General features: G+C 36.6%; 1 protein-coding gene, 1 long non-coding RNA gene and 1 pseudogene across 2 annotated transcripts; 2 read left to right on the top strand and 1 right to left on the bottom strand.

Moving 5' to 3' along the window:
* Positions 1 to 2,597: 2,597 nt before the first annotated feature.
* Positions 2,598 to 3,558, top strand: LOC108809717 (uncharacterized). The gene is made up of 2 exons (XR_001942880.2): positions 2,598 to 2,942; positions 3,054 to 3,558. It is a non-coding gene; the product is annotated as an uncharacterized LOC108809717 (long non-coding RNA).
* Positions 3,559 to 10,201: 6,643 nt separating this feature from the next.
* LOC108807895 (callose synthase 1-like) lies at positions 10,202 to 13,831 on the top strand. The gene is made up of 8 exons (XM_018580120.2): positions 10,202 to 10,246; positions 11,002 to 11,103; positions 11,191 to 11,307; positions 11,406 to 11,504; positions 11,598 to 11,692; positions 11,776 to 11,905; positions 11,996 to 12,133; positions 12,227 to 13,831. The coding sequence occupies exons 1-8, from the start codon at positions 10,202 to 10,204 to the stop codon at positions 12,437 to 12,439; spliced, it is 939 nt and encodes a 312-aa protein (XP_018435622.2). The 3' UTR covers positions 12,440 to 13,831.
* Positions 13,832 to 19,099: 5,268 nt separating this feature from the next.
* LOC108811148 (E3 ubiquitin-protein ligase RSL1-like) lies at positions 19,100 to 22,354 on the bottom strand (annotated as a pseudogene).
* Positions 22,355 to 22,514: the final 160 nt, after the last annotated feature.

The following is a 22,514-nucleotide window of genomic DNA, read 5'->3' as shown; positions in this document are numbered from 1 at the left end:
TACTCTTAATGTTCATCATCAGCTCTCAGACCAAGCGGTATCTTAAGCTTTGAGGCTGATTGATGAAAGGTGAAACACCACGACAGTGGGTTGATCTAGCATTGTGTTCCGAGTTCTATACTCACGCTTAATAAAACCTTGAATAGATGTTTGGCTAATGATCACTTGACACCTGATCCATCGCCCTAGACTTAGCATCTTTTATAATCTGAAACAAAACCAATTTTACTTTGTTACTTGCTTGATACGTTACAACCAAATCAAAACCTCCATATTGTTTTAGCTAAGTACTGATCCAATAAAAATAAAGTGTAATAGTTGGTCTCTGTGGATTCGATCCTAAAGTGCTACATTGACATATCATTCGATTGTGGTAGTGTGCACATTAGGTTAATTGGTGTACGTATACACGAATATCAATTTGACGCCGTTGCTAGGGACCATCGTTTTTACCTTTATTTTTTGGTTATTTATTTAGTCTAAAACCTCTAACTTGCTCATTTCTCTTTGTTGCAGCTAATATTCCAGGTGCATGACCAGTAGACATACTCGGAGCAACACACAAGGACATTTAGTTACGCTCAGCAACCAGGAGATCACAAGGTTAGAAAGAGAGAACAGACAACAACCAAGGCCGACCGACACCACCATGGGTGATCACGGCCATCAGGATGATCTTGCTGCAGCAATTCAACTGATGCAACAGCAAATGCAGCAGAACATCCAAGCTCAACAAGCAGCTGCACAAAAAACTGCTCTTGCGCAGCAGGAACAGCAGGCGTGGGATGTTCCGATCGGGAGAGAAACCTTCCGCATAACATCCCTACTACACGCTCTGGCATCGTTTCTCCACCCTGTAGCAGACATGACTTTGAGATCAAGCCTTCTTTGATCGATTTAGTGCAGAGAAGGGTGTTCTCTGGTCTCTCTGCAGAGATTCCAATGGATCATATTGAGGGCTTCGAAAGAGTGTGCAACTTGTCTTGCGCAAATGGCGTACCACCAGACTACATCAAATGCATGCTCTTTCCGTTCTCTCTTGATGGAAATGCTGCACGGTGGTTGAACTCTCTCCCAACTAGCTCTCTTACTTCGTGGGAACATGTCTGAACATGTTCAGTGACTATCGCAGAGAGTTTCCTCACCATGGATTTGATGATGATTACCTCCTTGGCATTTTTTATGATGGAGTAGACTGGAATACAAAAGTTCTATGAGCTCTGCGAGCAATAGAGACTTTATGACTCAGACCACTGATAAGGCGTTTGAGCTGATTGAGAACATGGCTGCCAGTTCAGCCAACAAAGAACATGAGAGTGATTGTTCCAAGGAAGTGAACAGTGTTGGAATTCAAAAGATTGATGAGCCGACAGTCAGGATTGATCAGCTACTGAAAAACAACCAAGGAAAAATCTTCATGATGGAGGGAGCTACGACTGGACAGATTCACAACGTCCAAAAGGATGTTCTCGAGGCTAAAAAGAAAGGGAACAATCAGCAAGAGTTTAGCTACACCAACGGAAAAGGGTATGTTCAGAACAATCAGGTACAAGGATCTGGGTATCAGAACACCTTCCTGCAGAACAACCACCAAGCCGCGAGTGTTCCGCCAGATGCCCTGAAAAATCTCAGCATTATGATGCAGCAGATGTTCTAGAGCCAGCAGATTCAGGTCAAGGCACTTAATCAAGTTACTACAGACATCAACACGAGGATGAACAACATGTTCACCGACTTGAGTACAAAATATGATGTTGTGATTAACCACATAAAGAGGATGGATGTTCAGCTTACTCGAACTGCCACTACAAGAAAAATGGGTTTTGATAGCAGTGGAGTATAGCGTTTTTTGTTTTTCTGCTATGGTTGACTTAACCCCTAGTTTTAGATAGCGATTGTATATTCAGAAACGCTATGATAGAATTGTATATTTAAAAACGCTATGATAGCATCTTTTTAATAGCAAAACATTTTAAGACGCTATATTTGGCTTTTCAAATCCCTAAACTCTAAACAATATTTTAAACTCTAAACTCTAAATATAACTTAATATTCTCGTAATATAACTTCAAATTTTAAACTTAAACTCAAAATTAATTCTTTTTATTCTTAATATATAACTTCCATACACACAAACCTTAAATTTTCAATTAAACTCTACACCCTAAATCTTAACTTCAAACATAAAACATATATCCACTAAATATAAAATTCAAATCTAAATTTAAAATTTTTTAAAAATTTTAAAAATTTCAAATCTAAATCTTAATCAGAAATCTTTAAACATAACTCTTAATTTGTGTTTTAGAAACATAACCCTAATATTATACCCTAAACCCCAAATTTAATCCCTAAGTTTAAACCTACATACAAAACAATAAATGTAATCTTTTCAATTTTCTTTTGAGAATTAATGTTTTCAATCTTACTATCCAGATCTTAAACTTTAACTAGAAATATATATATATTTTAATTTTTTTTACTCAATTCAAATCTCAAGTCTAACTTCTAAACTACATATATATATATATATATACCTCAAACATTATATCATAAAATATTATAACTTTTCTTTAAAACATTCAAGTCTCATACTTTAAACATTTTGGAAGTCACATCTCAAAATATTAAAATTTATAACCTATTAGGATCCATCAAATTTTCACTTCGACACAAATACTAATCTAGCAAAAAGAAAGAAATAATGAAAATGTTGAAAGCTGTCAAAATAATAATAATAAAAAGATGAGATCTGAGCGCTAAGTTCTCATTGGCTGATTTGCAAATGGCATGGATCAGCTTTTACGCTTGATCATACACCGTTAGATGAACTTAATCTAACGGATTAAATCATTTTACTCTTTTTTTTCTTCTATCTTATTCTTTCTCTTCCTTACGAATCTCTGTCTCCTTCTTTTCTCCACTTTCTCGATCTGAAATATGTATCCCTCCGACGATCTAATCTGTTTCTTCTTTTTCTCTGCGTATTCATATTTCTCATTTCTCTTTCTTTTCCTTTATATTGTTTCTAATCAATTGTTCTTTCTTTACAGATCTGAGAAAATTTGAGAAATGATGGCTAGAAGAAGAAGCGGTGGCGTGACGAAGTCACCTCGTCGGAGGTGTTAGCGTGATGAAGCGGAGTCGCCGGAAGTGGACGCATGACGATTCGGAGTCCCAGAGTCACTCGTCACCACAACCTTCAGTCTCTCTCTCAGTCATAGTATGGTAAACAGATTTAGTAGCCTGAGGAGACGAAGCAAAAGGCTGACGGCGGTGGTCTAGGACCCCGTGGTTCTCTCCGCCGAGAGGGAGAAGAAAGAAGAAGTGGACGACATCGTTGGCAGATCCCGAGCTCTCTCCGCTGCGTCTCCAGTCACGCTCTTTGAGGGCGCCGCTGCTCACCTAGCCGGCTTTGACGGAAAAGACACATGCGGCTGAGAAGATTAGATCTAGGTTTTTCTTTTGTGTTTAGGCTTCTTTTCTTTTTAAAAAATTGGGTTTAATCTTTTGTAATACAATTTTAATTTATAAATCAAGTTTAATTTATAATTGCAATTTCGATATATAATTTTTCTTTTTTATTTTTATTTTTTATTATTTTTTTTTAAATTTTTGATAATGTAAATAATAACAAAAAATAAACGTTATTAAAAAATATATAATTGCATATAAAAAAGCGCTATAGTATATCACAATACGATAGCAGTGGACAAAATCGCTATCTAATGTCTCTAACCTACTATGACGGGCGATGATACAGCGTTTCTAAAACCGCTATCGAATCGTTAGATAGCGTTTTTCGTCCGCTAATAAAACCCATTTTTCTTGTAGTAGGCTGAAACTGTTAAGAAGCAGCAAGAAACCCTTCGTGGAAATAGTGTGATGCACTGTAATGCAATAAAGCTGAGATGTGAAAAAGCAGAGGGAAGGAACACCAAGCAGTTGCTCGCTGGAACTACTTTAGGTGCATAAGAGAGAACATAATAGTCTGCTAGCTCTGAAACGACTGTTCCTGACGAACCAGCTAAGACTCCACCAGTGCGAGTCTATGTTCCTAAGGTTCCCTATCCAATTCCACCTAAACATCCGATAGATCCATTAGTGCAGAACAGCTGGCATGGTTTGACAAGATGGTGAGGAAGCTTCCTAAAGAGCTTGCACTTGAAGATGCTTGGCAGATTCATCCATTACATATGTTTTTCAAACATTGCAGAGAGACTCAAAAGGAGATTAAAGTCCTATATACCAAAGCACTGTCTACACCTCCACTGAAGGTATTGCCTAATGATGATCCTGGAAAGTTTGCTTTTCCATGTTCCATTACTAGAGTAGAATTTAAGGATGCTCTTTGTGACTCCGGATCATGTGTGAATCTTGTCTCAAAGGAGATTGTAGACAAGCTGGGCATTGCTGATGTTGAGCCTTCTCAGGTGACTCTGGCTTTGGCAAACTTTTCCAGAGCAGTCTTTTATGGCACCATTCGCAACCTTCTTGTCCAAGTAGGAGACTGTATGCTCCATACCGAATTTCAGGTTGTTGATATGAGCAAGGAACATGAGATGCCTTTGATCTTTGGAAGGTCATTTATGGGTACAATAGGAGCAATCGTCGACATGCCTAATAAGAGAGTCTCCTTCTCCAACATCAACAAGAAGGTTTTCTACAAGGCTGTCCCAACCAGATCACAAATCCGATACACCTCCAGCATCTCAGTGGTTAGTGGAGAACAGCTGGAAATTTTTTCTAAGAAAGAGTTTGGTGATAAGAGTGAGATCGGAGAAGTCCTGGATGGAGATCCTCACACTGAAACAAAGAAACTCAGTGGGAATGCAAGGATGAATGAAAAAGTCCAGAAGAAAAGTGTTAAGGGCGACCCTACGATGACTTTGATACCTCTCTTGTGTGATGAAAAATCCATTGATATGAGATAAAGTGCAAAGGTACCTCTAAACCTTTCTCTAAAGTCAGAGTTATTCTCACTAATGAGTTGAAAGAGAAAGGAGAATGTCATTTATGGCTACAGTGGGAGCAATCATCGACATCCATAATAAGAGAGTCTCCTTAAGAAGGTTTCCTACAAGACTGTCCCAACCAGATCACAAATCCGATATGCCTCCAGCATCTCAGTTGTTAATGGAGAACAACTGGAAATTTTTTCTAAGAAAGAGTTTGGTGATAAGAGTGAGATCAGAGAAGTCTTGGATGGAGATCCTCACACTGAACCAAGAAACTCAGTGGGAATGCAAGGGTGAATGAAAAAGTCCAGAAGAAAAAGGTCAAGGGCGACCCTACGATGACTTTGATACCTCTCTTGTGTGATGAGAAATCCATTGAGTATGAGGTAAAGTGCACATGTACCTCTAAACCTTTCTCTAAAGTCAGAGTTATTCTCACTAATGAGTTGAAAGAGAAAGGAGAATGTCATTTATGGCTACAGTGGGAGCAATCGTCGACATGCCTAATAAGATAGTCTCCTTCTCTAACATCAACAAGAAGGTTTTCTACAAGGCTGTCCCAACCAGATCACAAATCCGATATGCCTCCAGCATCTCAGTGGTTAATGGAGAACAACTGGATATTTTTTCTAAGAAAGAGTTTTGGTGATAAGAGTGAGATCGGAGAAGTCCTGGATGGAGATCCTCACACTGAACCAAAAAACTCAGTGGGAATGCAAGGGTGAATGAAAAAGTCCAGAAGAAAAGGGTCAAAGGCGACCCTGCGATGACTTTGATACCTCTCTTGTGTGATGAGAAATCCATTGAGTATGAGGTAAAGTGCAAAGGTACCTCTAAACCTTCTCTAAAGTCAAAGTTATTCTCACTAATGAGTTGAAAGAGAAAGGAGAAGGTCATTTATGGCTACAGTGGGAGCAATCGTCGACACGCCTAATAAGAGAGTCTCCTTCTCTAACATCAACAAGGAGGTTTTCTACAAGGTTTTCCCAACCAGATCACAAATCTGATATGCCTCCAGCATCTCAGTGGTTAATGGAGAACAAGATTTTTTCTAAGAAAGAAGTTGGTGATAAGAGTGAGATCGGAGAAGTCCTGGATGGAGATCCTCACACTGAACCAAGAAACTCAGTGGGAATGCAAGGATGAATGCAAAAGTCCAGAAGAAAAGGGTCAAGGGCGACCCTACGATGACTTTGATACCTTTCTTGTGATGAGAAATCCATTGAATATGAGGTAAAGTGCAAAGGTACCTCTAAACCTTTCTCTAAAGTTAGAGTTATTTTCACTAATGAGTTGAAAGAGAAAGGAAAAGCTGCTGTGAAAGGATTGTTGAGCAGAGTTTTGAAACTGAACATGTCTGATTGTGGAGTTTGTTTTGAAACAAGTCCTCATGCTCAACCCGATCGATCCCTGTCACCAAGTCAAGCTAGTGACTTAAACCAAGCCCTAGGTGGGAGGTAACCCACTGATAAATGTAAATATAATTTGGTTTTGTTTTTATTTGCTTATTTTATGTTTTAGTTATTGAATTTCAGGTCAAAAATCAGAAAATCTGAGATACTTCGAAAAATTATGGGTTGCAAACACAGAGCACCCTGTTTTCTCCAGACGAGAACAACCACTGCAGGAGAAAATTTGGCGATAAAATACCCATAATTTTTCGGAGCACCCGTCCTAGGTAAATATCTCAAAAAATATATATATTCTTGTCTTCACCATTTCTCTGATTTAAAACAATATTTTTTATAATATTAAATTTTCTTTTAAATTTTATGTTTTAATGTTTGTGATTGTATTTGAGAAATCATATTATATAAGTAAAATGCTAGATATATTTTGATGTAATTGAAATATATTATAGTCAACTAAATATAAGAAATACAAATATTTTTTTTATAAATATAAGAAATACAAATACTAATTATAAACTATTTTATTCAATTAAACACACATCAATTTATGTTACTTAATTATTTTATGTAATAATCTAAAAAATAGATAGATATATAAAAATATTTGTGTTACTTTGAAAATATGTACTGTTTAAAATTATGTTTTAAATGAATATTTTTTCATATCAAGATTATCTGTTAAAATTTAAATATAACGAAAATATTTTTTTAGTATATTTTTTATGTTATTTAAAAATATTTAGAATATTATTATTTTCTGACCTTTCCTTTTTAATAAAACCATATTATTTATACAATATTTTCTTTTTTAAATTTGCTTTATAAACTTGAGAAATATTTCCATTTATTATAATGACCCGAATGTCGAGGCTTAAATAGGAAACGAAACGATGGGATCCCTATATACTAAAGCGCAAGTCGCCTATCGAATCAGATCTTGACACATGGAAAATATATTTTTTTTAAAAAATCATTGAAAAAATGATCTTCGATTCATGATTCTTAGCAGTTATTTCTTCATATTTCTTTGAACAAAATCAATCCCCCACGTTCAACATTCTTGACCACGATTCTAAACTGTTTTTCTCTTTTACATAATTTTTTGGTTTGATAAATTATTTTCTGTTTCTTTTTCTGTCTTCTCAAACAAAACAACAACAAAAATATGGACGACACGTCCAAAAGATATGAACTTCCGAACCAATGGTGAAGCTTGTGTTCGAATGCGTGATGGCCTTTTCTTTGACCTGTCAAAAGGTGTTCCTGACCAGGATAGGTTCCGGCCGGAAGGGTGGTGCCATCATGGATTCGTCTATTGCGCTCCTTCCAAACATCATAGATAACGGAGGACCAAACTTGATAGATTGCGACTGTGGTAACATCTATTACGTTTTTGCAGCAAACCTGATAGATTGTAGACCAACATCATGGATTCGTCAATTACGTTCTTGCACCAAAATATTCTCTTACTATTTTGTGTCTGGATTAGTACTTAACAGTCTATTATCGAAAAGATTTTAGATTGATTCGGTGGAACTATGGGAAGCAGTTGATGTGCGTTAGTTTTAAAGAAGTTCGATTTTAGATCATTATAATATAGCTAACTTTGAATCTTCCTCTATCTATTGTTTTACAGCTCCTGGAGTCACGTTTTGAGAGATAGATGGAGCATAAGCAAATATTATTCCTGTGTAAAACCCATAACTACCTATCCCACAATGATATTCCAGTTGAATCAAAGAATCATACGGTTTTAGCCTCACAAAGAAGGTGTTCTCTGTTTTCTATTCTTTACTATTTTCTTTAATTTGTTGAATAAATTATTTTTCCAGTATTCACTACTGTAGTTGAGTTCAAGACTAGAAATATTGTTGAACTTATCACAGAGCTTGCATTTCTGAATTCAAAGGTGAATTTATATTACTTAGTTATTACTAGACATTTCTTTTTTTAATTATAAAAGGAAAACTAAAATTTTTTATCTTATAAATTCAACAAACTATCAAAATAAGTAATGTAGATTAATTTTGTTTAAATGTGTACTTTAAAAACAAAAGATGTTAGGTAAATTAACATAAAATTTCAATTTTAAACTATAAAAAATTAAATATTAAATTTATTAGATTCATGGTATCTAAATTTACCCAATACTAAATTAGGTATATGTTATTCTGAACGAAATCATCCAGTATTCTATCTCAAGTATGTTTTGTATTTTGCTGTATATTTATATATATATATTTATTGAAAACTTCTAATATCATGTGCTACTGTTTATATAATAATTATTCACTTATTATGACAGTGATCAAATAATTTTTAAACAGTGAATTAACCTGTGCATAGCACAGGTGGTAATACTAGTTTATAATTAAATTATAAAGAAAAAAAATAGACCAACCAGATATGGACACATAAAAATAGGAGAGTGAGTCTCTTTGTATTTTTGTTGGTCTCCAACCAGGAAACGAAACGATCCCCCGATAATTTGTTCTATTATTATAAATAAAGAAACTTTTTTACGTACTACCTTGCTGCGCTTACCCTAAGAGACCCAACAATAATTTCTCGAAAGAAAGGGGTCAAGGTAAATTCATTCAGAGTACGGAAGGCGAACGTTTTTCGCAGCCGCAGTCGATTCCTTCCGAAGAAGATTCCGGTGATTCAGTCTCCAGCTCCGACTCTTCTTAATTGTTCCTGCAATCTTTCTTCAGCTGTTTCTTATCGCTTTAGGTACTGAAATTTGTTGAAAATCACTTCTGATCGAGAAATTGGTTGCTGTTATCCAATGGTGTGATACACATGGTCTTTCATTAGTAGTGAGACAAGCTCTGATTAGCTGTTCCTTGTGTTCTTAAGTCCGTGTTTTTTTTTTCTTTCCCTAGGAAGCTTGGCTGACTTGAAGTATGTATATCGAGTACTTGCTCATATATTGTAATATAATAATAGAAGATTGATTTTGTTGGAACCAGAGGTATAGGCAGATTCTTGGCTGAAACTGCAAAACACAGACAAAACGGGTGTCTAGGAAGTGATTCTGAGTTTCATACTTATTTTAAAGCTTAGTATGGCGTGTGAGTGTCTTGATTTCATGTTTGTGTATGATGGCTTCTGTCTCTTGTTTGTGCTGTACTTATTATCACTAAGCACGTGTAGGAAGGAAGGAAGTTCCTTCTTTGCTTAACTCTAGTTATGCTTTGAACTAGCATAAGAGAAGTAACTTGAATACTTTGGGAACTTCCTTCCTATCGTCACTAGAAGAAGTTTTGAAACAATACTAATGTATATAGAAGTCAGTAGCATTCAAACATCGTAATATCTCAAGCAAACAACTAAAACTGCAAGAGAGAAAGATCTATTCATCAGATTTATTCGTTTCCTTGTCTTTGTGAGAAAATGAGTTGGCTGTTTCACTTAGTTTGCAATGAATCTTCTGGTCCTTTACGATGAGAAAAAGTCTCTGGAGCAAGATTAATGTCAAGTTTAATGATTTCTCTAAGCATGGATAAAGAGGACCTAAGGCCAGGGCGAGAGCCATCACCAACGCCAGCGCAACTGCCATACCAACTGGAAGACCCACAGTCAGAGTCAGAGCCGCCGCCACGGCCAACGCCACGGCTAACGCCATTGCGATGGGCACTGCGACCCCTACCGCACCGGGTACTGCAAATGCTACCTCGATCTGCATCGCCATCTCCATCTCCATCACCACCTTCTTCGCCAACTTCATCCCCACCTCATTTGCTACCGCCATGGCCAGGTAATGAGATGGAACCGCCAGATAGTGAGATGGAACTTCGGGCACAGCTACCGCCATGGCCAGATAATGAGATGGAGCCGCCAGATAGTGACATGGTACCATCTTCTGTTAAGCAGGTTTCATCGATCCTTCGCGTAGCTCATGAATACCATCTTCGAGATCGTTTTGTTTCTTACATATGTGAGTTCCAGAAACATTTGTAGATTCGTTCAAATTATATTTAAATTTAAGTATATATAATCCTGACTTGCTTGTGTTAGGTTGCTATGCTTGTCTCGAAGTAGTAAAACGTGTTGACCCGCTAGCATTGGAAATGGGGTTGGACCGTTTAGGCTGCAGCTCAATAGCTGGATCAATCACGTATAATCTCCATCCTTAGTTTGCATGTATATGTTTTCAATTTTTCATCTGTTTCTTTGGTTTGTTGTAGAAAAATTACCAAGGTGAAATCTGCGATGGCCAAAGAGAGTTTTTTAGCCAGATTAAAACGCATATATATACTAATATCCCAAGTGAGGTATTCACCTTTCTCAATAATGGCCACGAAGCTACTACAAGTATGATGGACGAGATGAATACCGTTGACAGGTTTCTACTGAATATATATATATATATATATAGTGTTTCTTTATATTTAGCCTACTGACACTAATTACATTCTGTTATTTTACCTCATAGATATAATCGTTCAGCAGATGCATGTGAAACTGCACTTGTTCTTTTTAATGTGTTGGATATCGTTTGGAAAGGCATTTTTAATGCACCTGAACTCTTGAGGTGAAGATAGTACACAATATATATATATATATATATATATATATATATATATATATATTCTCATATTTGCTCTAATCTTTTGTCGTTGCTTCAGATTTCAGATGCTCACCATCTGGTGAAACGACTAGCCAGATTCTTCAAGCCTTACCACATATTTCCTTCCAGTAATTATCACCCTATAAACAGAGTACCTGCGGTCAGTATACTCTCCCTTTTTTTCTGGTGTGATTATCCTACATATTTTTATTTTTAAAGAGAATTCACATATATGTACTATTGGCAGATACAAGCCGTTGCAACTGCACTCAGGAACGCAAGAAGCTTAAGTGGGCTAGGAAGTGAGAGCAACAATGACAGATTAGATGTTCTAGACGACCTTCAAGCCACGTTTTGCTTTCAGGTAATCTAGGCTAGCGCGAGTATCATGTTTCTTCTTTTTTTTTTGTAACTCATTAGAAATTAGTTTTGTGTGTACTACTAATCAAAATCAAATGGCAGAAAAATAATGTTGAAAATACAAGAAGGCAGTTGCTTTCGTTAATTGGAAATATCGATCTTCGAGTGCGTGAAGGACCACCGGATAAACCACCACCATCGGTATGTATATTTGTTGAAGTTAATCTTATATATAATTTGTCTCCAGTGCATTGTATTTGAACTAACAAATTAAACTATAATTTCATTGCCTAGTTGTGGGATGATGCTTCCGTGGAAGCAGCGACGAATAAATTACTAAAAAACTACAAAAAATGGTGCAAGTTTTTGGGTATACGAAACAACATTCGGTAAGGTTCTTCCCTCCTAGCTTGTAGCTAATAAAACTTGCAATAGAATTGTCATTGATAGTCTCTTATTGTCTGTATCTTAGGTTGCCTAAAGATGATGCTAAAAAGGCATTTGAAAGGAAATTGTTATACATGGGAACATACCTTTTTGTATGGAAAGAATCTTCAAACCTCAGATTAATGCCGGAATGTATTTGCTACATATATCATTATGTAAGTTTTTAAAATCCCTAGGTACTTACATGTCTCTATTTCCAAGTATAATTTGTTTTCTTTTTCTTAATTTTCCGGGAACATGTATAGATGGCAAAAGAACTGAATCAGATACTGGATAAGGAAGTTAACAAAGAGACGGGAGTACTTATAAAACCAACATATATTGGGAAGAGTGAAGCTTTCTTGGAGGGAGTAGTGGCACCTATTTACCAGACAATAGTCAAGGTTGCTTGCTTGGCCATTTCTTGGATCTTTACTCTGATCTTCTTTCTTTTATTTATTTCTCACATTGAATTTCTTACATTGATCTCTGAATAGATCCTGTCAGAAGAGGAGAGTCACGGCACATACATTGTACAGGCTAAGTTATACTGCTGCACCATCAAAACCTTGAGTCATCAAGTTCACTTTCGAGAATCTCCCTCCATGAGTTCAACACCCACACTCTTAGGTTCACTAAAGAAAGATACTCATCTTGGATCAGGATGCTATCACATTTTCGTTCTGAATACTGATCACTGTCTGGATTGAACGAGGAAACACATGACAAGCTGAGTGTATGAGAAAGGAGAAACAGGTGTGTTACACAAAGAAAAATCTGAGTCACTCAGCTACAAAAGCTTAAAGAAAATAAGGCCTGGAATGATAGATACTCGGGTTGGAGCGGGATGCCACAACATTTTGACTCTGACCACGATCACTGTCTTGACTGGGCAGAGAAGATCTCAATTCTTAGAGATGGCTCGACTTGGATTAGGGTGTTACCCCACTTTGTTTCTAAGCTCGAATACCATCTCATTGCACTGAGTTGTTGATCGTACTCTTGAAGAAAAGTTAGTCAAAGTTAGATGTCGAGTAGAAGTGACAGACACAAGAGGTTTACAATGTGTTTCCAGACATTACTACTGAGTGTTGGGGTGGACTTGAGGATAGATGATTAACGGGAGTGAATCTCGTCTGTGACAGCTACTCGGCTGAGAAAAAGCTACAGACTTGGGAGGACTCATTGATTTCACTAAAGCTTTTTTTTTTGTGGTAGTTGACTAAGCTTGTGCAGCGTGTTCTGGGTCTCTCCTCTGGACAAAAAGGCATCATGAGTATGTCTAAAATGGTTACTGTTATGTAAAGATTGTTTTTGATACTTTGCTCTTTGAATTTCGGATCTCTCTCTCAGGCTCTCACATGGTGGTAAGTGGTGTCAAGTTCACTTGGTTAAAAATTCATGATTAGTTACAACCTGTTTCATTCTTGATAATTTTGTTTGTCATCTCTGTGATTATTGGGTCTTTCTGCAATTGGCTCATATTCCTTGTGTTACTGATGTTTTTACCTGTATGTGCACCTAAGCAGGAGGAGAATACGCCTCGTGGCAATGATGACTATGTTTCGTCTCTGGTTGTTGTTCGTGTTATTTGTCTTTGTTTGTGCAGGTTGCTTAGGTTGTCACATTCAGATAAAAAAGGGGAGAATGTAAGCTCAAGAAAAAGAGCTTGATCATGTGAGGAATGGCACGAGGTGTTACGCATGAAGATCCGTGTGTGACACACTGTGACGGATTTGTTATTGAGTAATGACGTGGCAGATACTCATTAACTCTAGGATATTGCTTGAAGATCAAGTAAAGAAGAATTGAAAAGATTTGGATACATCGAGATATTAGGAAAGAGAATATTCGGTGGGGACTACTTAACTAGATTGCGCAGGGGCAAGTTTAGGTTAAGCACGTCATTGTAAAAGCTAGAGCAAGAGAGTTGTTCTTGTCGGCTACAGAAATCAAGCAATAGGTTTTGGCGTTGAGTTTCTGTAACATAGAGCTTAGGAACTGGTCCGTCGCTAGTCGTGTGTGACTGAGCTTAAATCGGATTAAACAGATCTAAGAAGATTGTTTAAAAGGTTTCTATAATACAAGAAGTGTTCTTGAAAGCTCTGTGTACGGTTCTTATTTACGTGTCTCTGAACTTTCACAACAGAGCATTGTGTCTAATAACATCCTTCTGGCTTTATTTATGTTTTCTACATACCATCGGAGTCCCTTGCAAGAAAGCTCATAAAAATAATATGTGCTTCAACTTATACACAAGGTCAGAATACATTCAATACTAGCCTACTAGGAACGCTTTCACATATCTATGAACCAAATATTCACTTTCCAGTGAAAATGAAGATGGTTGTTCCCTGAACTCTTAGGTTTGAAAAAAGATCACACAGATCACTCTAAGACACCTTGTTAAAACTGAAATATTCATCACGGAAAAGTCAAATAGGAGAGCTAAAACCGACTCAGATATGTTTTCTTTTATATCATTTTCAACACAAGTATTCAACATCAGGGCATTTGGTCTAGTGGTATGATTCTTGTTTCGGGTGTGAGAGGTCCCGAGTTCAATTCTTGTAATGCCCCCAAGTCTTTTTCATACAGCATTGTTAGATAATAAAGTTTATATACACTAGACTTTTCAGAGACCACGTACAACAATTCAGACAAAATGCATTTCCCTTAAATTGAGAGCAGGACGGCATTGTTAAGACTTTCACTAAAGAAAATTCCAAAGTCAACATAAAGAAACAGATCTGTAATGTACCTTTGCTCTTATCAGATGAATTAGATAACTTAGATTTGTTGATCAGACTTTGCCACAAACCATGATGCATTCAAGAATAAGCTGCACCAATAAGAAAAGGTTTGTTAACTAACTTTCATTTTAAAGATCAACAGAAATCACAGCTCTCTTTGAAGGAATGGTTAAACACTACAGAAAACTATGGTAACAAAATGAAGAAAATTAATCTCTAAGAGCTATAATTCTTGAGAAGTATAGGTTTAAACTCAGCAACCAATATCTAAAGATCAGATGTTTCTGATCCAAATTTGAAGGCAATAACCTCGAACAGGTAGGAATCAAATTTCGAACATTGGATCTGGTTTGGCATGATACCATATCTACGCATCTAAGAGATTCTTAAAATCGATTTTCAACCATTTTAAAACCAAATAAACTAAGATAACAAACCAAATTGTAGCCTTATTTTCAGATGATTTGGCTTTGATTCAAGTAACCAACCAGATATGATTCTAGTCAGTCACCTACAAAATCAAAGTTTCAGATATAGCAAATTGAGGTCCAAACTGACATTCCAAAGAAATGATTAAATATTAGCAGGCAAGCCTATAGGCATCTTGATGTAGATAGATATTTGGAAATATTCCAAATATCTTATTATTTATTTTATTAATTATTAGGATATGTACCTTTATTATTTTAGGATTTTATGGTTTTATTATATATAGCCGTCTAGGTTTAATCTTGTATTCAGTTTATGATTTGATTAATAAAATTGAGAGATTTCTCTTTGTTTCTTGTTTTTGGTAGATCATTGGTGATCTCAACGAATTTAAGAAGACATCGATCTTAGGCATTCTTAGACTAAATAAGATCTTTGTGATTATCCTAGTTTTCCGGGTATTCTCAGAATCAACGGATCTCTAATTCTATTTTATAAGGCTTCCGCTACATCAGGTGGTATCAGAGCTGCGTGTCTTTGGTTTCTTAATCGAAGAACGATTCTGGATGTCATGTTGATTTTCAGTTGCTGCACTATCTTGGACGAAAGTCCTTTTGTTGAGAGAGAGGAGAACCATGAGATCTATCGAGAGATCAATGGAGATCCAATTTATGATGTGGATGAAGACGATGTTGACTTCATCTTCAAAGAAGGTTCTTTTGAGAATCTGGGCCGTGCAAATTTCGGACGAGACGAGGTCCGTGCAAAGTCTGTGCAAGACGAGTTCCGTGCAAAATTAGGGCGAAATCGTATTGATGAAGATTTTGTGCAAAAATTTAATAATATGTTACGTGCAAACTTTGTGCAAAAACGGATTTGTGAAGATTCAAAATACATACAGATTCGTGCAAAAATCGTGCAAAACATGCTATTGAAGATTCGAGGAAGAATTTTTATTGGAAAGAGTTTTGGATTCAAAGAAGACGATCAAGATTCGAGGACAAATCTTCTCCAACCCGGAGAGAATGATGTAGATAGATATTTGGAAATATTCCAAATATCTTATTGTTTATTTTATTAATTATTAGGATAATTACCTTTATTATTTTAGGGTTTTATGGTTTTATTATATATAGCCGTCTAGGTTTAATCTTGTATTCAGTTTATGATTTGATTAATAAAATTGAGAGATTTCTCTTTATTCCTTGTTTTCGGTAGATCATTGGTGATCTCAACGAATTTAAGAAGACATCGATCTTAGGCATTCTTAGACTAAATAAGATCTTTGTGATTATCCTAGTTTTCCGGGTATTCTCAGAATCAACGGATCTCTAATTCTATTTTATAAGGCTTCCGCTACATCACATCTTAACGGAGATAAAGCAGCAAGAGGGTATAGGCATTTTACACAATGCATGTTTGGTATGCAAGCTTACTTCTGCTAGATTTTTAGAGATAATGGTCAAACCATCGCCTGACCAGCCCCTGGAGTTAGCAACAACCCTTCTCCCCCTTGTTTATAACTTGAAATACTTCAACAAAATAATACCACTCATCACTATACGATTATAATGCCCAAGTTATTGACAATTCAGTAAAAACACTAAAAGATAATGGATAACTGAATTTCAAGACTAGTTTCTTCAACATTCGGGCATTTGGTCTAGTGGTATGATTCTCGCTTTGGGTGCGAGAGGTCCCAAGTTTGATTCTGGGAATGCCCCATTGACTTTTTAACCGTGTGTTCTCTGAAAGCTAAATATGAGCACATTGTACGCTATTTATTTATGTCAATATCAAATTTTATTGGACAAGTACCATTTCAATCATAGCTATATCTAAAATATCCAAATAAGCACAAGGCATACAAATGTGATTATTAGATCCTCATATCTAAATCATAGCAATCCTAGGTTCAGAAGATCAGCTAAGGATGCGGTGCACAACTAGAAAAAAGGTCAAGCATTTTAAACGAAGATGCACCAAAAAGCTTTTAGAATATATTTTCGATATGAGGATCTAATTTCAAGGGAAAAAATGAAGAGGTCATAACCTTACCTCTCACGAGGTGAAACATACATGTGCCCCATGAATTAGAGTTTGAACACAAACATATATGTCTCTTGCATTATGCTGAGGGCAACCAAATCTACAGGAGAAAGAGTTTACAAATTTTGTGAATAAAGTGACCACCCAATAACAGTGTTCCGTTCTTTATTGTAATGTCTGCAAATGTCACAAGACTGGCAATCAATCGAAAAATAAACAAAAGAGGTTTAACACTATATTTTTTAAAGGAAGAATATCATAATCAGAGTACAAATTAACCGTCCTAATTATATAAATAAAAATAAAATACAAGTTGACTTGAATATGAACAAAATGTGACAGATAAAATAAAACCTTAAATGAGACCAAAGTGTCTACATCTTACAAAACTTCATAACTAGAATGACAGAATATAGATGCCTAGTTCAATCTACAAGTATTAAAAAAACAATTTTACTTTGTCCATTGATAAGTTATGTGATTACCATTGAGAAATATTCAAGAGATTAACACTACATTCAAGGAATAAAACCATAACCACAAACTATACAACTTTCCTCATCACCGATATACTATTCGACTTGACCATTTTTGTAACACATTTCGACTTGACCCTTTATAAATATGATTTTAGTGATAAACGACGAACCTGCAAGGCTATTTGGTAGAATGCTCAAGCAAGGACGTTTGCGTTTGCGTTTCATCTCCGCCACAGATATTTGCGTTTTACGAAAATCCAATTCATCGAGATCAGAACAGTAAATATAAATATCTGCTAGTCTAAAGAAACAGCGGAACTATCGTCACTAAGGCATCTTCAGGGTGTGGACTTGCACCTGAGGGTTCCCGGAAGTTAAAGAACGTGGGAGAGCTCTCACAATCGCCGATTACGTGACGGTGACAATTGGAAAAATGATTGAATTTCGACTTATTCGTGGGTGGGCTTTACCCGGGCTAGACTTCGGCCCATAATGACAGGTAGTTGCATTTTTTTTGTGGACCAACAGAGAATGGACTAGTTATCAATAACTTTTCATGACATTTGCTTCTCGGTGATTTAAAAGTTCTAGGTGACAGTTTCATCATCTATCCTATTAAAAGTGAAGTACAAATGAAAAATAACCCTGATTTTTTTTGATATTTACAGTTAAATGCCACTGAGTTAATACACAGTCGTATAATTAACGTTATTAACCCATTTCATTAAATTTGACCCGCGCGTTTGATTATGCTGGCAGATTACCCGTTTGCCTATGCTTCAATTAAATACAGGTCCATTAACGATTCAAATACACGGCCCATCCCTTTTGCTTCTCTTAATATTTTCGAGCAATATAAAAAACAAAGCAGCTCATATTTTTTTTGTCAGCCAACAGCCAGTCCCAAAACTAACAATATCACAACTCAGAATTAAAGAATCCCACAACTTGGAATTCAAGAACTAGGGAGCGCCTAATTGATTAACAAATGTCCAAGTTTAAGTCCAGTATAAATATTTCAAAAACCCATTTTCAAATCAACTTTAATTACAACTCTTAAATTTTAATTACATAAAAATTATTTATAAATAGTTAATGATATATATGAGTATATAAATGTTCACTAAATACGTTTCTACACAATGTTGGTCAAGGAAATTTAATATTATCATCATTAAATTTTGGCTAATACAAATTATAATGATTTCTAAAATTGATAATGCAACAAAAATTAGTAAAAGTTAAAAAAATTCTAAAAAGTTAAATAATTAATATATTTATAGAAAAAAAAATATTTACATTTACTGTCGGATCATTTAATATAAAACTTATATGTCATGTTTAGTATAAATGAACTCTAAAATATAGAAATTAAACTCAAATGTTAATCATATTTGACATTCTATTAAATGAAAAATCAAATTAGAATTATCCCGTGCTTTGAATACACATATTAAAATCGAAAAGAAGATGAATGGTTGGGTAACATAATATATAATACATTCTATATATATTTTCTTATATATTGTTTTAATTTATATTCCAAATTTTTATAACGTACAAATATATTAGATATATAAACAACTAAATAGAGGAACTAAATATATTTAAAAATCCAAACAATAAGAGTGTCGTATAAACATATATATGTAATATGGTAGATATAACTAATCATTTTTATTAAAATATCACACCCGCGCGGGCGCGCGGGTCGAAATCTAGTTGACATTTATATGAAAAAACAAAGCTTTTACCTTCAAACCCAAGGTTTCTACAAATTCCCACTCCTGAATCTCCCAAACTCAAATGCAAATAGAAGTCATAGAAAACATATGATCCACCAAAAAGTTTACAGCCGAAAGATCATTAAGCAAAGGAGACCAATTTTGGTTCCAAATTACAACTCAATAGTCATCTGAATAGTAAGGGTTTGTGTGATCCTCGATTTCATAGCCGTCCGAGTCATATTCTGTACCGTACTCTCCATAAGTTCCAATGTATGGGCAGTCGTCCACTTCTTCTTCTTCCTCAGGAGGAGCATAAACTCTTGTTGTCTCATTACCAGACCGGTCATTACTCTGTGTGAAATGAGCATTAACTCTCGTGGCCTCATTACCAGACGGGGCGTTACTCTGTCTCAGATGAGTTGATCGACCCGTTTCCTCATCGGAATCATCATCCGAGTCGTACAATTGCTGACGGCTCCTGGGAGACAACATATGTGGGTGAAAGACCACACCTACATGATCATCAGAGAGACAGAGAGTGATTTCAGTACGAACAAACTAATGAGATTCAAGGGTTTTTACAGAGATTTAGAAGGGCAATATTACCGTCTGGCAGATCAAAGAAGGGATCAAAGGGCTCTTCAGCACTAAGTCTTGTTGTCTCATTACCAGACGGGGCGTTACTCTGTCTCAAATGGGGTGGTTGACCCGTTTCCTCATCAGAATCATCATCCGAGTCGTACAATAGCTGACGGCTCCTGGGAGACAACATATGTGGTAAAAAGACCACACCTACAGGATTTACCAAAGAGTGGGTTCAGTACGAATTAGCTAATGAGATTCAAGGATTTTAAACAGATTTAGAAGGGAAATATTACCATCTGGCAAATCAAAGAAGGGATCATCAGGATTAACGCCATTCATATGATGATGCCCAAAATTAACGGGGAAGTCACCATAGTCGTAATCAAAATCTCATCAGGTTCATAATCCTCATCATCCTCCTCATCATGATCATCAAAGTAGTTGTTAGGCGCCACATACGCACGCCCTGGATCTTGACGCCTGATGTATATGCTCCATTAAAGTAGTTGTTAGGCGCCACATACACACCCGCTGGATCTTGACGCATGATGTATGCTTCGTCCCAGGTCGGGCATTGCTTAAAACAGGTCCCTGTTCTTTTGTTCCATCCTCCTCCACAGTTGTAGCAAAACTCATGCCCACACCTAACGTGAATACCAAAAGGGAATATGCCACCAATATGGTTAAACAGGGAAATAATGAAATCTGATGAAATGTAAACCACGTGCTAAAATTTGATGATCTGGATCCAAAGGTTATTAGGATGATAAAAGTGTTGATAGTTAGAGAGATACCTGCAAGTTATGTGATTGCATCCATGACTAAGTTCGATCATGTGTTGGCTCTTGCCACATTGGCGCCACATTTTATTATTTGCCAGAGATTTTAGCTTCACATCATCTGCTGGAGGATTAGGATGCAGTTTCTTGTACTCGGTGCATGACAGCTTTCCATGCCACGGGACTTTACAGTCCACACAGAAGAGACCATTGCATTCGACACATCTCCTGACTCCAGATGCAGGGTAAGCAGACAGCAAGCTCTTGGCAGATTCAGATATCTTGGTTTTGGACATTAGAGCGGAACACCTCAGGTAAGGACAGTAGACTCTCTCTGTGACGGGTATTGCGTTCTCCTTGATTCTCTGCTTCCACATTTCACCCAACTTTGGCGTCAAAAGCTTGCCACATGCATCGATAACCATCTCAGACTTGCATTTATCATGAGGACAGTTTGGAATCATTCCGTGGAGCAGCTTCACCTCGACATGTTGCTTCACACACTGAAAGCAAAAGCGATGACTGCATTTACCGATAGAAAACATGCGCTCGGGATCGATGTCTGTCGTTAAAACAGATAATACACTCTTCTTTCCGAGCTACTGTTGCTTTGGGGGGGATTTTCAAGAGGGGTTGCTTGCGAAACAATCGACTCCCTAGCAAGTTTATAAGCATACTTCACTTCGTTTCCAGCCACCAGAACAGCTTGACTAAACGAGAACTGTTGCCTGATCCGTTGCAAATCATCCATTAGCATGGCAATCTTCTTTTGCTTAGGCGTCCAGCTTCCCATGACCTGCATTCAGATAAAATAAAAATCTTATGAAGCACAGAAAATGAAAGTCTAGGTAAAGAAAGCATAAAATATTGGAATAGAGAAAGAGACCCCATTGCACAAAGCACAAGCGAATGACCTTAGAACGTACAGTCCACACTCTAATAGCTAGTGATGGTAGCGCAATAACTTCTTTATATTTCAAAGTAAAGAGAGACAACATTGGCTTACAAAATGGTCACGGCATAGAACGATAGAGTAGTCACTACAACTCTTTTCATCACATTACAAAAAATGAAAGTTCAAAGTATTCCTTTTTTTTTTCTCTAGCCGTAACAGTTTGCAATTGAAAAACAAACACACATTAGCTAACATCTATTGATTCCGGAACAGAGGAAACTTGAAATCAGCAACTTTCCCTAAAACAAATTAAAAAGAGTATATAGCACTGAGAAAAATAGCAATGCTCATTCCTATTTCTAAATGACGCACGGATTCAACAACAGTAAGAGCAACAACAAAGGCACTGTGAGATTGAAGCATAGCAATGAAACAAAAAAAAAGAATCGCAGAAGATGGCAATGTGTTTGATCCCAAGCTTAGACGCTTCGGTCAACCCTCTGGTCAACGCCTGAATCTCCGCACCCTGACGATTCGCGCCACGGCCAATAAGTTGCCCCTTCGACTCGAACAACAGAGCATCCCTCTGGTCGCAAATCGCGAACCCAAACCCAACCAACGCCACGTCACCCAACTTCCCTTGGAGTAAAGCCTGTACATCAAGTCTCCCCTGAAACTCCTCCCCTTCGAGCTCCCCTCTCCGACGACGGCGATTGATTGCGCCGGACCAGGAACAGTAACAACCGGAGAAGGTCTCTTAAAAACGTTCGCAGAACAGTAACAACTGGAAGTTACCGACTTTACTGTTGTTAAGGTTTCGATCACCAGTGGTTGTTGTTGTCTCGTGGCTTTTCCCTTTTCCTCTCAGTGTTTCCGCGACGCACGGTGATTTTACACATCAGATCTCTTAAACAGTTGTTTTCAATTATATTTAATACTGAGACGCACAACATGTCTCATTTCAAAATAATGACTTAACGGTTTTGTTGTCCATTGATTTGAAATTACTAAGCACTAAGTTTTTGATGGTGTTCTAGAGCTATGGATAAGCAGGTTCATTTGAATAGAATAGTCTTAAGCAAAAAAGAA

This window comes from Raphanus sativus, chromosome 8 (assembly GCF_000801105.2).
Source record: "Raphanus sativus cultivar WK10039 chromosome 8, ASM80110v3, whole genome shotgun sequence".
In the NCBI taxonomy this organism is placed as follows: Eukaryota; Viridiplantae; Streptophyta; class Magnoliopsida; order Brassicales; family Brassicaceae; genus Raphanus; species Raphanus sativus.
Note: the sequence above shows the minus strand (reverse complement) of the source record. Positions and strands in the feature narration are given on the sequence as shown.

Coding starts and splice junctions, on each gene's coding strand:
- LOC108807895 (XM_018580120.2), top strand. CDS start 10,202: ATGGAGCCGCCAGATAGTGACATGGTACCATCTTCTGTTAAGCAG. Junction 10,247..11,001: donor TACCATCTTCTGTTAAGCAG/GTTTCATCGATC, acceptor TCGTTGCTTCAG/ATTTCAGATGCTCACCATCT. Junction 11,906..11,995: donor TTTGCTACATATATCATTAT/GTAAGTTTTTAA, acceptor GAACATGTATAG/ATGGCAAAAGAACTGAATCA.